This window comes from Mobula birostris, chromosome 5 (assembly GCF_030028105.1).
Source record: "Mobula birostris isolate sMobBir1 chromosome 5, sMobBir1.hap1, whole genome shotgun sequence".
NCBI lineage: Eukaryota > Metazoa > Chordata > Chondrichthyes > Myliobatiformes > Myliobatidae > Mobula > Mobula birostris.
This window is the reverse complement of record NC_092374.1, coordinates 3,606,098-3,620,108: the sequence shown is the minus strand read 5'-3', so window position 1 is coordinate 3,620,108 and position 14,011 is coordinate 3,606,098. Positions and strand designations below refer to the sequence as shown.

The 14,011-nt window shown below is 47.9% G+C and overlaps 1 protein-coding gene across 2 annotated transcripts in view; it reads right to left on the bottom strand.

Moving 5' to 3' along the window:
- Positions 1-14,011, bottom strand: part of cplane1 (ciliogenesis and planar polarity effector 1) — a 311,037-nt gene that overhangs the window by 84,711 nt on the left and 212,315 nt on the right. For both annotated transcript variants that reach the window (XM_072257500.1, XM_072257501.1), the window contains exons 34-37: positions 12,755-12,930; positions 10,503-10,611; positions 9,940-10,000; positions 8,468-8,632 (exon numbers count right to left, since the gene is read on the bottom strand). In XM_072257500.1, coding sequence (XP_072113601.1) covers positions 8,468-8,632; positions 9,940-10,000; positions 10,503-10,611; positions 12,755-12,930 — 511 coding nt within the window. The remainder of the gene's footprint in view (positions 1-8,467; positions 8,633-9,939; positions 10,001-10,502; positions 10,612-12,754; positions 12,931-14,011) is intronic.

The following is a 14,011-nucleotide window of genomic DNA, read 5'->3' as shown; positions in this document are numbered from 1 at the left end:
TCATTTCTTCAAATTTGGCCTTTTTCCAGTTTGGAACCTCAACCCGAGGACCAGATTTATCTTCATCCATGATCAAGTTGAAACTAATGGTGTTATGATCACTGGAACCAAAGTGTTCCCCTACACACACTTCTGTCACCTGTCCTAACTCGTTTCCTAATAGGAGATCTATAGACCATAAGACCATAAGACAAAGGAGCAGAAGTCGGCCATTCGGCCCATTGAGTCTGCTCCGCCATTTTATCATGAGTTGATCCATTCTCCCATTTAGTCCCACTCCCCCACCTTCTCACCATAACCTTTGATGCCCTGGCTACTCAGATACCTATCAATCTCTGGCTTAAATACACCCAATGACTTGGCCTCCACTGCCGCCCGTGGCAACAAATTCCATAGATTCACCCCCCCGACTAAACAAATTTCTTCGCATCTCTGTTCTGAATGGGTGCCCTTCAATCCTTAAGTCATGCCCTCTCGTACTAGACTTCCCCATCATGGGAAACAACTTTGCCACATCCACTCTGTCCATGCCTTTCAATATTCGAAATGTTTCTATGAGGTCTCCCCTCATTCTTCTAAACTCCAAGGAATACAGTCCAAGAGCAGACAAACGTTCCTCATATGTTAACCCTCTCATTCCCAGAATCATTCTAGTGAATCTTCTCTGTACCCTCTCCAACATCAGCACATCCTTTCTTAAATAAGGAGACCAAACTGCCCATAGTACTCCAAGTGAGGTCTTACTAGCGCCTTATAGAGCCTCAACATCACATCCCTGCTCCTATACTCTATTCCTCCAGAAATGAATGCCAACATTGCATTCTCCTTCTTCACTACCGACTCAAGCTGGAAGTTAACATTAAGGGTATCCTGTACAAGGACTCCCAAGTTCCGTTGCATCTCAGAACTTTGAATTCTCTCCCTATTTCAATAATAGTCTACCTGTTTATTTCTTCTGCCAAAGTGCACAACCATACACTTTCCAACATTGAATTTCATTTGCCACTTCTTTGCCCATTCTTCCAATCTATCCAAGTCTCTCTGCAGACCCTCTGCTTCCTCAGCACTACCGGCCCCTCCACCTACCTTTGTATCATCAGAAAACTTAGCCACAAAGTCATCAATTCCATAATCCAAATCGTTGATGTACAATGTAAAAAGAAGCAGCCCCAACACGGACCCCTGTGGAACACCACTGGTAACCGGCAGCCAACCCGAATAGGATTCCTTTATTCCCACTCTCTGTTTCCTGCCAATCAGCCAACACTCTATCCACGTATGTAACTTTCCCGTAATTCCATGGGCTCTTATCTTGTTAAGCAGCCTCATGTGTGGCACCTTGTCAAAGGCCTTCTGAAAATCCAAATATACAACATCCACTGCATCTCTCTTGTCTAGCCTACTTGTAATTTCCTCAAAATATTGCAATAGGTTTGTCAGGCAGGATTTTCCTTTCAGGAATCCATGCTGAGTTCTGCCTATCTTGTCATATGCCTGCAGGTACTCCGTAACCTCATCCTTGACAATCGACTCCAGCAACTTCCCAACCACCGATGTCAAGCTAACAGGTCTATAATTTCCTTTTTGCTTCCTTGCCCCCTTCTTAAATAGCGGAGTGACATTTGCAATCTTCCAGTCCTCCGGAACCATGCCAGAATCTATTGACTTCTGAAAGATCATCGCTAATGCCTCCACAATCTCCACAGCTACTTCCTTCAGAACACGAGGGTGCATTCCATCTGGTCCAGGAGATTTATCTACCCTTAGACTATTCAGCTCCTAAGTACTTCCTCTGTCGTAATTGTGACTGCGCACACTTCTCTTCCCTGCCACCCTTGAGTGTCCGGTATACTGATGTCTTCCTCAGTGAAGACTGATGCAAAATACTCGTTCAGTTCCTCCGCCATTTCCTTATCTCCCATTACAATTTCTCCAGCATCATTTTCTATTGGTCCTAGATCTACTCTCACCTGTCTTTTACTCTTTATATACTTGAAAAAGCTTTTAGTATCCTCTTTGATATTATTTGCTGGCTTCCTTTCATAGTTAATCTTTTCCCTCTTAATGACCTTCTTAGTTTCCTTTTGTAAGCTTTTAAAAACTTCCCAATCCTCTGTCTTCCCACTAATTTTTGCTTCCTTGTATGCCCTCTCCTTTGCTTTAACTTTGACTTTGACTTCTCTTCTCAGCCATGGTTGCATCCTTTTTCCATTCAAAAATTTCTTCTTTTTTGGAATATACCTGTCTTGCACATTCCTCATTTCTCGCATAAACTCCAGCCACTGCTGCTCTGCCGTCTTTCCCGCCAGTGTCCCTTTCCAGTCAACTTTGGCTAGTTCCTCTCTCATGCCACTGTAATTTCCTTTACTCCACTGAAATACCAACACATCGGATTTCGGCTTCTCTTTTTCAAATTTCACAGTGAACTCAATCATGTTATGATCACTGTCTCCTAAGGGTTCCTTCACCTCAATCTCTCTAATCACCTCCAGTTCATTACACAATACCCAATCCAGTACAGCCGATCCCCTAGGGGGCTCAACAACAAGCTGTTCTAAAAAGCCATCTCGCAGACATTCTACAAATTCTCTCTCTTGAGATCCAGTGCCGACCTGATTTTCCCAATCCCCCCATGTTAAAATCCCCCACAATTATCATAACACTGCCCTTCTGACAAGCCTTTTCTATTTCCTGTTGTAATTTGTAGTCCACATCCCTGCAGCTGTTTGGAGGCCTATAAATAACTGCCATCAGGGTCCTTTTACCCCTGCGATTTCTTAGCTCAACCCATAAAGATTCTGCACCTTCCGATCCTATGTCACCTCTTTCTAATGATTTAATATCATTTCTTACCAATAAAACCACGCCTCTCTCTAGTTGTATCCCCTCTAGTTGGTACCTCTATATGTCGATTTAGAAAACTTTCCTGAACACATTTTACAAACTCTAACCCGTCCAGACCTTTAACAGTATGGGAATCCCAGTCAATATGTGGAAAATTAAAATCCCCTACTATCACAACTTTATGTTTCCTGCAGTTGTCTGCTATCTCTCTGCAGATTTGCTCCTCCAATTCTCGCTGACTATTGGGTGGTCTATAATACAACCCCATTAATGTGGTCATACCTTTCCGGTTAGCCAGCTCCACCCATATGGCCTCGGTAGACAAGTCCTCTAATCTGTCCTGCCTGAGCACTGCTGTAACATTTTCCCTGACAAGCAACGCTACTCCCCCACCTTTCATTCCTCTGCCTCTATCACGTCTGAAACATCGGTACCCTGGAACATTAAGCTGCCAGTCCTGCCCCTCCTGCGGCCAAGTTTCACTGATGGCTATAATGTCATAATTCTATGTGTCAATCCATGCCCTCAGCTCGTCAGCCTTCCTCACAATACTACTTGCATTGAAACAGACACACCTCAGAAGATTATTACCACCACACACCACACCTTCCATTTGTGACTTTGCATGAACTTTTAACATCATTTATTTTCACCCCCATTCCACTATCTGCTCTGGCACTCTGGTTCCCATCCCCCTGCAAATCTAGTTTAAAGCCTCCCCAATAGCACTAACAAACCTCCTTGCAAGGATATTGGTCCCTTGTAGATCAGGTGTAACCCGACTCTCTTGTACAGGTCCCACCTGCGCCAGAAGAGGTCCCAATGACACTTAAATCTAAAACCCTGCCCCCTACACCAGTTCCTCAGCCACTTGTTCATCCACCAGAGCATCCTATTCTTACCCTCACTGGCACGTGGCACAGGTAGCAATCCTGAGATCACCACCCTCGAGGTCCTGCTTCCTAACTTCCTACCAAGCTCTCTACACTCACTCTTCAGGACCTCCTCACCCTGTCTTCCTACGTCATTGGTGCCGATGTGTACAACGACATCTGGCTGATCACCCTCCCACTTCAGAATGCTGTGCACGCAATCAGAGACATCCCTGACCCTGGCACCCGGGAGGCAACAAACCATCCGGGAGTCTCCGTCTCGACCGCAGAACCTCCTTTATGTACCTCTAACTATCGAGTCTTCTATCACTACCGCTCTCCTCTTCTTCCACCCTCCCTTCTGCACTGCAGAACCAGACTCAGTGCCAGAGATCCGGCTGCCACAGCTTGTCCCAGGTAAGTCATCCCCCCAACAGTATCCAAATCGGTATACTTGTTGTTGAGGGGAATGGCCACAGGGGAACCCTGCTCTACCTGCCCTTTCCCCTTCCCTCACCTGACAGTAACCCAATTTCCTGTGCTCTGCTCCTTTGGCATAACTATCTCCCTGTAGCTACTATCTATAATCTCCTCATTCTCCCGAATGATCTGGAGATCGTCCAGCTCCTGCTCCAGATCCCTAACGCGGTTTGTTAGGAGCTGCAGCTGGATTCACTTCTTGCAGGTGTCGTTGTCAGGGACACCGGAGGTCTCCCTGACTTCCCACATCCTGCAAGAGGAGCATTCCAACATCCTGCCTGGCATTCTCTCTACTCTAAACAAACAAAGCAAAACTTACCGGAACCTACCCTCACCTCTGCCTGTTCACACCGAAGCCTGTTAAGCCAAAGCCGTCCCACTCTGCTCCCTCTCACTCCACTGCCTGCTGTATATGGTGTTTTTTTTTAACCTTTGGCGCTCCACGTCATGTGCCTGCACAGTCTAGCCTCTTTTCCCTCAGCAGTGTAAATAAAAAAAGACTTCTCTCTGAGATTCCTCACTCCGTCACTCTCGGCCTCTTTCTCCAATTTAAAAAAGACTGTTGAAAATTCCTCCTTTTTAAACCTTTGGTGCTCCACGTCACATGTCTGCGCAGTCTAGCCTCTTTTCCCCGAGCAGTGTAAAAGAAAGTCTTCTCTCCGAGATTCCCCACTCCTTCACTCTCGGCCTCTTGCTCCGATTAAGCAAGTTTCTGAGCAGTCCTACAACTCCAAGTTAACAATGGTGTGGATTCCAATCAGCTTGGATAGTGGTAGTAGAGGTAGCAAGGGTTACAGAAAAGCATTCAAGGGCTACCTTACTGTGAAACAGCACTAAAATGTCCAGACCAACTTTACTTGGCTGAGAGATGCCAGTCACCAAGTAATGGAACAAAGAACATTGCAGTATAGTACGGGCCCTTCAGCTCACAACCTGCCAACCTTTTAACCTCGTGCAAGATCAATCTAACCCTTCCCTCCCACATAGCCCTCCATTTTTCTATCAGACATGACATATTGAATAGGTACTGTAATATATTGAGCTCCAGAACTTAATCCTCGACTAATGAAGACCAACTCAACATCTACTTTCTTAAGAAGCCTATCAACTTGCGTGGCACCTTTGAGGGATTGATGGGTATGAACCCCAAGTTCCCAGCTGCAGGACTCCCCACTCTGAGCACGTGGATTGATGTCGCTGTGAGAGTGAAGAATTCTGAGCTCACTACACAGTCCACACCTACACATGAACCGTAACCCATTCACTCCGCTGCCCAGGATCCGATTTCACAGCTGAGTCGCAGAGGGTTTAGCAAGGATGCAGCGACCATGCTAACCCATCTTAGCCAAAACAAGGTGGCAGTTGTCAGGAAATGTAGAGGAGGCTTTACCCAAACACAGAGCAGAGGAAACGACTCTGCCGTGAATGGTAATCCAAATAATAGACCGCAAAATAACAAGCCATGAGGGGCCCATGAGGGGCCACAAAACAGAGAACAGAAACTAAACACAACAGGCAACAAGATAAGCTTTAGGCAGGGAGAGTGACAACTAGGAGCAACCGAGGTTGGCTGGTTCGATGGGCGAACAAGGTGTGTAGATGAGAACTGGGGTTATATAGGCTGCTGGAGATGAGTCTGGAATGAGTGACGGGGGAACCCTGTTAGCTGGGAAGACTGGGATGTGCTGCCTGTGCAGGCTGGGAGGTGTCAGCGGGAACAGGTTTAAGAGCAGTGAGTGGAATTTGCACCCATCTCTAAATCCAGGCTGGGAAGAGATACTGGCCTTGGGATGTGTGAAAGTTGTGGGCCTCGGGAGGACAAATCCCTCCCTAGTTTATACTGGCAGTTCTGATGTGTCTAGCAATGAAACATCAAGGGATGTGGTATGGTGTAAGGAGTCAGAGATACTGCCCTCATGGGGTTGGTTGGACTAAAAGATCAGCATGGACAGGCTGGGTCAAAGGGCTTGGTTCTTTTATTTTTAAGTTTTATTTTAGGGATACAGCACAGACCAGGCCCTTCTGTCTTACCATGCTGTGTTGCCCAGTGACCCACTGATTTAACCCTAGACTAATTACAGGACAATTTACAATGACCAATTAACCTACTAACCAGTGCGTCTTTGGACTGTGGAAGGAAACTGGGGCACCTTTAGGAACCTTACACAGTTCTTGGGGACAACGTAGAAGTTCCCTACAGACTGCACGGAAATTGAACTCTGAACTCTGAGCAGTGGATGAACCAGGAGGTACATTGTCTGCTGAAGGCTAGATCTGTGACATTCAAGTCTAGCGACCCAGGCCTGTACCAGAAAACCAGGTATGATATGCGGAGGACTATTTCAAGAGCAAAGGGACAATTTTGAACAAGGTTGGAGGCGACATCGGATGCATGGCAACTCTGGCAGAGTCTGCAAGACATTACTTCCTACAAAGTGACACCCAATAGCATGAATGACAGCGATGCTTCACTACCAGATGAACTCAACGCCTTTTATGCATACTTTGAAAGGAGAGCACAACTACAGCTGCACATAATGACACTATGATCTCCGTCTCAGAGACCAATGTTAGGCTGTCTTTAAAGAGAGTGGACCCTCGCAAGGCGGAAGGTCCCGATGGAGTTCCTGGTCTGAAAACCTGTGCCAACCAACCAGCGGGAGTATGCAAGGCCATTTTCAACCTCTCACTGCTATGGGCAGAAGTTCCCACTTGCTTCAAAAAGGCAACAATTATACCAGTGCTTAAGAAGAATAATGTGGGCTGCTTTAATGATTATCACCCGGTAGCACTCACATCGACAGTGATGAAATGCTTTGAGAGGTTGGTTATGACTAGACTGAACTCCTGCCTCAGCAAGGACCTGGAACATTGCAATTTGCCTGACGCCACAATAGGTCAATGGCAGATGCAATCTCAATGGCTCTTCACACGGCTTTAGACCATCTAGACAACACAAACACCTACGTCAGGATGCTACTCATCGAGTACAGCTCAGCATTTAATACCATCATTCCCATAATCCTGATTGAGAAATTACAGAACCTGGACCTCTGTATCTCCCTCTGCAATTGGATCCTTGACTTCCTAACCAGAAGACCACAATCTGTGTGGATTGGTGATAACATCTCCTCCTCGCTGATGATCAACACTGGTGCACCTCAGGGTGTGTGCTTAGCCCACTGCTCTACTCTCTATATACCCATGACTGTGTGGCTAGGCATAGCTCAAATATCATCTATAAATTTGCTGATGATACAACCATTGTTGGTAGAATCTCAGGTGGTGACGAGAGGGCATACAGGAGTGAGATATGCCAACTAGTGGAGTGGTGTCACAGCAACAACCTGGCACTCAGCGTCAGTAAGACGAAAGAGCTGATTGTGGACTTCAGGAAGGGTGAGGCGAAGGAACACATACCAATCCTCATAGAGGGATCAGAAGTGGAGAGAGTGAGCAGTTTCAACTTCCTGGATGTCAAGATCTCTGAGGATCTAACCTGGTCCCAACATATCGATGTAGTTATAAAGAAGGCAAGACAGCAGCTATACTTTATTAGGAGTTTGAGGAGATTTGGCATGTCAACAAATACAGTCAAAAACTTCTATAGTTGTACCGTGCAGAGTATTCTGACAGGCTGCATCACTGTCTGGTATGGAGGGGCTACTTCACAGGACCGAAAGAAGCTGCAGAAGGTTGTAAATCTAGTCAGCTCCATCTTAGGTACTATCCTACAAAGTACCCAGGTCACCTTTAGGGAGCGGTGTCTCAGAAAGGCAGCATCCATTACCTCCAGCACCCAGGGCATGCCCTTTTCTCACTGTTACCAACAGATAGGAGGTACAGAAGCCTGAAGGCTCACACTCAGTGATTCAGGAACAGCTTCTTCCCCTCTGCCATCCGATTCCTAAATGGACATTGAATCTTTGGACACTACCTCACTTTTTTTAAAATATACAGTATTTCTGTTTTTGCACATTCTTAAAAAATCTATTCAATATATGTAATTGATTTACTTATTTATTATTATTATTATTTTATTTAGTATTACGATTGTTTCCCTCTCTGCTAGATTATGTATTGCATTGAACTGCTGCTGCTCAGTTAGCAAATTTCACGTCACATGCCGGTGATAATAAACCTGATTCTGATTCTGATTCTGTAATCACGTTGTGCTAACTGCTACGCTGCCACAGCACCTAACCCACTCTGGAACTCCACTGCCATTAACAGAGGGAGGAACGAGCGGAGAATGGAGAGGCTTTGGCTACCTGTGGATGTCTGGGTCAGGGTCTCGGCTCCCTGGTCGGTGTTGGTACTGGCGTCTCTCCTCTCCTCAGCATTCTTCCTGGTGGACGCAAAGCAGTGCAATTCTGCAGCAGTTATAAAGGGGGAGCTCGCCAAGTCCTGGTCAGGCAAGAGGGAAACACCTGGACCTGCACGGGTTCAATGCAACATTCAGAGCTTCAGGAACAGCAGCAGCACACGGGGGGTGGTGGGAGGGTCACTGTGGGGTTATGTGAGCAGTGAAGGAGAGCTGACAATAGGGGTGGAGATGGGGAAACAGTGTGTATTGTTGGGGGGAGAACAGAAGTAAAGGGAAGGAGAGGAGGTATAAGGGGATGGTAAGAGTGAAACTGGGGTAACAAGGGGATACTGGGCAGGGGAGAGGGAATGGCTGGACAGGCAGTGGAGTGAGGAAGGTGGGAGAGGGAAGGGAATGGATGGATGGACAGTGGAGTGAGGAAGGTGGAGAGGGAAGGGAATGGATGGACGGACAGTGGAGTGAGGAAGGTGGAAGGGGAAGGGAATGGATGGACGGACAGTGGAGTGAGGAAGGTGGGAGAGGGAAGGGAATGGATGGACGGACAGTGGAGTGAGGAAGGTGGGAGAGGGAAGGGAATGGATGGATGGACAGTGGAGTGAGGAAGGTGGAGAGGGAAGGGAATGGATGGATAGGGACAGTGGAGTGAGGAAGGTGGGAGAGGGAAGGGAATGGATGGACGGACAGTGGAGTGAGGAAGGTGGAGAGAGAAGGGAATGGATGGATAGGGACAGTGGAGTGAGGAAGGTGGAGAGGGAAGGGAATGGATGGAGGGACAGTGGAGTGAGGAAGGTGGAGAGGGAAGGGAATGAATGGACGGACAGTGGAGTGAGGAAGGTGGAGAGGGAAGGGAATGGATGGACGGACAGTGGAGTGAGGAAGGTGGAGAGGGAAGGGAATGGATGGACGGACAGTGGAGTGAGGAAGGTGGAGAGGGAAGGGAATGGATGGATAGGGACAGTGGAGTGAGGAAGGTGGAGAGGGAAGGGAATGGATGGACAGACAGTGGAGTGAGGAAGGTGGAGAGGGAAGGGAATGGATGGACGGACAGTGGAGTGAGGAAGGTGGAGAGGGAAGGGAATGGATGGATAGGGACAGTGGAGTGAGGAAGGTGGAGAGGGAAGGGAATGGATGGACGGACAGTGGAGTGAGGAAGGTGGGAGAGGGAAGAGAATGGATGGACAGACAGTGGAGTGAGGAAGGTGGAGAGGGAAGGGAATGGATGGACGGACAGTGAAGTGAAGAAGGTGGAGAGGGAAAAGGCTTGTGGAGAGGAGAGCAGGAAGATGGAATGGTGGGTCTGTGGGTGACAAGAGGGTCAGAGGAGCATGAGGCGGGGGAGTGGAAGAGCAGTGCAATGGATTGTTAAAGGGTGAGGTGGGGTGGCAATGACTGGGGGGAGGAAGGCATCAGACTCACCTCGCGGGACGGTCCCACATTCCGAAGGATCAGGTTCAGGTGGATCATCGAATGGTTCCTTCTGTTAAACACATATCACCCAAGTATTCAGCAGCCAGCACCTCCCAGCACAGACGCCCATCCCTAGACATCGGTGAGACCACCCACAGACCAGGCACCTTCACTCTGCCCACCACAGATGTCTGGAGCTTCTGATCCCTAGGTATTTAACTCCCACACCGCCCTGCTTGTGCTTGGCTTCTCCACTGCTGGAAGGGTATGGGGGGTGGGGAGCTACATGCAAATCAGAGAAATGGCCTCTCACAACCCAATGGCACAAACATTGACTGTTCCACTTCCTGGAGACCTGCTTCCCTGCTGTCCTTTTTCCCTCTCCTCCCTTCTACCCAGTCCCTCCCACACCCACTCTAACCCGCACCACCCTGCTTCCTTCACCCATCATCTGTCCATCACCCCTCCACCCCCCAAACACTCTCCCTCTGTTCCATACTCCCACCTCCTCCCCTATCAGACTGCATCACCTGCAGCCATTGCCAACCCACCCCGAGGGGTTTTGCACTCACCCTGCTTTCGGCTGGGGGAGAGGGTGGGTCAGGGCTGATCACAGACTGCTTGGGTTGTGGTGCTTTATGAACTGCCTTCTCTATTCTTCGTCTCTCTCGTCGCCTCAGCCTGGGGAAATAAAGAGCTGTAAATGATGGCCCCCTGACCTCCATAACGTCCTTAACCCCCGCCCCTCCCCCACCGTGAGTGCGCCAGTGGTCCAAGCCCGACTGTTCTTGCAGCACACATTACAAGGGGGGGACAGCAGGGTAACAATCTGTAAGACCAATCACAAACAGCAGAAAATCTGCAGATGCTGGAAATCTGAGCAACACACAGAAAATACTGGAGGAACTCAGCAGGCCAGGTAGCAACTATGGGAAAGGACAGTCGGCAGTTTTGGGCTGAAAGCCTTCGGTAGGACTCTGCAAGACCATCAGCCAGTAATTACAAGGTTCATGCTGTCAATACCCTTACCACCTCCCTTTCCATGCTACCCCTCACTTACACTCTTACAGTCCTGGGATGTGGAGGGTCACATACCATTCATACAGATCAAATCAATTACACATTGTACTGAGGAATGGTGGTTGCCCATAGTGTCCAATGATGACAGGAAACCGGTGTGGGAGAGTTTCTAAACTGGAAAAGCTATTGCACGGGGGCAGTTCCACTCTCCCGACCTCAGAAGTCCGAGTCCAGTGGTACAAACAAGTGTCACCAACCTGGAAATTCCTCGGTTGTAGTGGATGACCACGATATCTTCTGTGCCTCGTCATGCCTGTCTCACCAGGGTATGAGGCCGCCGGCTACCCTCACTTAGCTTAGCCCGCTTGTACTAGGGTGTGGCCGATTTCACAGGGAAATAGCTACTTGGAGTATGTGGTGTGTCTAGGGAGTGGTAGCACCTCTGGTGAAGGGGCAGCTCACTCACCTTTGGTCCCCACAGTCACTCAGCTCTCACATGTGGCTCCAAGTAGCTCTTTACATGTACTGAGCTAGTATAAGGGAAAACAACAGACAATAGACAATAGGTGCAGGAGTAGGCCATTCGGCCCTTTGAGCCAGCACCGCCATTCACTGTGATCATGGCTGATCATCCACAATCAGTACCCTGTTCCTGCCTTCTCCTGCTGAGCATTCCACAGATCCACAACTCTCTGGATGAAAAAGTTTTTCCTCAACTCCATTCTAAATGGCCTACCCCTTATTCTTAAACTGTGGCCCCTGGTTCTGGACTCCCCCCAACATCCGGAACATGCTTCCTGTCTCCAGTGTGTCCAATCCCTTAATAATCTTATATGTTTCAATCAGACCCCTCTCATTCTTCTAAATTCCAGTATATACAACCCCAGTCACTCCAATCTTTCAACATATGACATTCCTGCCATCCCTGGAATTAACCCAGTGAAACTAAACTGCATTCCCTCCATAGCAAGAATGTCCTTCCTCAAATTTGGAGACTAAAGCTGCACACAATACTCCAGGTGGGGTCTCACCAACAAGAAAATGCAGAATAAAGTGTTGCGATTACAGTGCAGGCAGACAATAAGGTGCAAGGTCATAACGAGGTAGGTTGTGAGGTCAAGATTGCATCTTATCATACTAGGGGACTGTTCGATAGGGGTAGAGCCTGGTGATATGTGCTTCTAGGCTTTTGTATCTTCTGCCTAACAGGAAGGGGAGAAGAGAGAATGCTTGGGGTGGGTGGGTCCTTGATTATGCTGGCTGCTTCACTGAGGTAGTGAGAAGTGTAGTCAGAGTCCAGGGAGGTGTGGCTGGTTTCCATGACATGCTGATCTGTGACATCTCTCTGCAGTTTCTTGCAGCCTTGGGCAGAGCAATCACTGGGATGCATCCTGATAGGATGCTTTCTACGGTGCAACGATAAAAATTGGTGAGACTCAAAGGGGACACGTCAAGTATCTTTATAGCCTCCTCAGAAAGTGTAAGTGCTGTTGAGCTTTCTTGGCCACTTTCTCACTCCTAGGAACTTGAAGTTCTCCTTATGTTCTCCCCACATCAGACACACATCCAATTCTTATCACTTCCCACTCCAATCTTCTTCCCTGCTGAAACCCTTCTCTGTCCACACTTCCTCTGGTCTCTACCTGGACTGTGTGGAAATCCCTTCTCTGTCTCCATCTCTTGTTGCTTGTCAGTTAGCTGCCTACACCCTTTCAACCGTGACTCCCCTCACCACCCCCATCCCTAAGCCAGGGTCACAGCAGCCGAGGCAGCTATGGTTTACTCAGCCCATGCACATTCCCACCTCTGTTTCCCATTGCGTTGAGTGCTGGGTTCGAACGGCTGCAGATTCACTCTCAGCATGTGGAAGGTTTCAGCTTGTGTCCCTCCTGGGCTTTGTTGAGCTCGGTGCAGACGGGCTTGTTCAAAGGCAATAATGTCCTGAGCCGGGACCAACCTCGGCGGGTGGAGCACAGACACCTGAAACACAGGACAACACTACAGTAGTGCTATATCATACCGAATAATGAGAAATCATAAACAAGAGAAAATCTGCAAATCCGAGCAACACATACAAAATACTGGAGGAACTCAGCAGGCCAGGCAGCATCTATGGCAAAAAGTTCAGCCGACGTTTTGAGCCGAAACCCTTCAGTTATCTTATGTATTTATATTTATTGTGTTTTATTATTATTATAATTATTATGTTCTTTATCTTATTGTTTTTTTCTGCTGCATCAGATCTGGATTAACAATTATTTTGTTCTCCCTTACACTGGAAATGACATTAAACCATCTTGAATCTTGTAAACTGGACAGAGCAATGGTAGATGGAACTTAATTCTGAATTTTTAATTTAATTCTCTCTGAGGAGAGCAAAGGGCATGACAAGACACAGAAAATGTCATGTTTACCCACTACAACCAAGGAAGACTCCAGTTTGTGATGCTTGTTTGTACCACTGGACCTGGGCCTCTGAGGAACTGCCCAGTGCAACGGCTTTTCCACTTTAAAAACAGGTGTTTTGTCACTGTCGTTAGTGATAGACCCCACCCTGACTCTAACGTGCAAACTCCTTGGAGACAGTGGCAGGAATTGAACCCAGGTCGCTGGCGCAGTAATAGTGCTAACTAACCATGACACTATTGGGCCATAGTAGTTTAGAGAGTCTGATGATGGTAGGGCTCTCGTGAATGACAAGAGCCTAGTTCCCTGGGGTAAAAGGGTGTAGGAGCAGCTCTGTAAAGCAATGATTTGCCACAGCTGGAGTACTGGGTGCATTTCTGCTTACCACATCACAAGGAGGTGACTACATAGGGAGGGTGCAGAAGAGATTGCCTGGAATGGAGCACGTCAGTTATAAGGAGAGATGGGGCAAGCTGGATCTGTTTTCCCAGGAGTGCAGGAGTGAAGGATGATGTGGGGGACCTGACAGAGGAGCATGGACATGGTAGACAGTAGAAGCGTTTGTCCATGGCAGGGATATTTAAGACCAAAGGGAATTTAAGTTGAGAAGTCAGAAGCTGGAATGTGCAATTCACGGCCTGAGAAGGTTATTGAG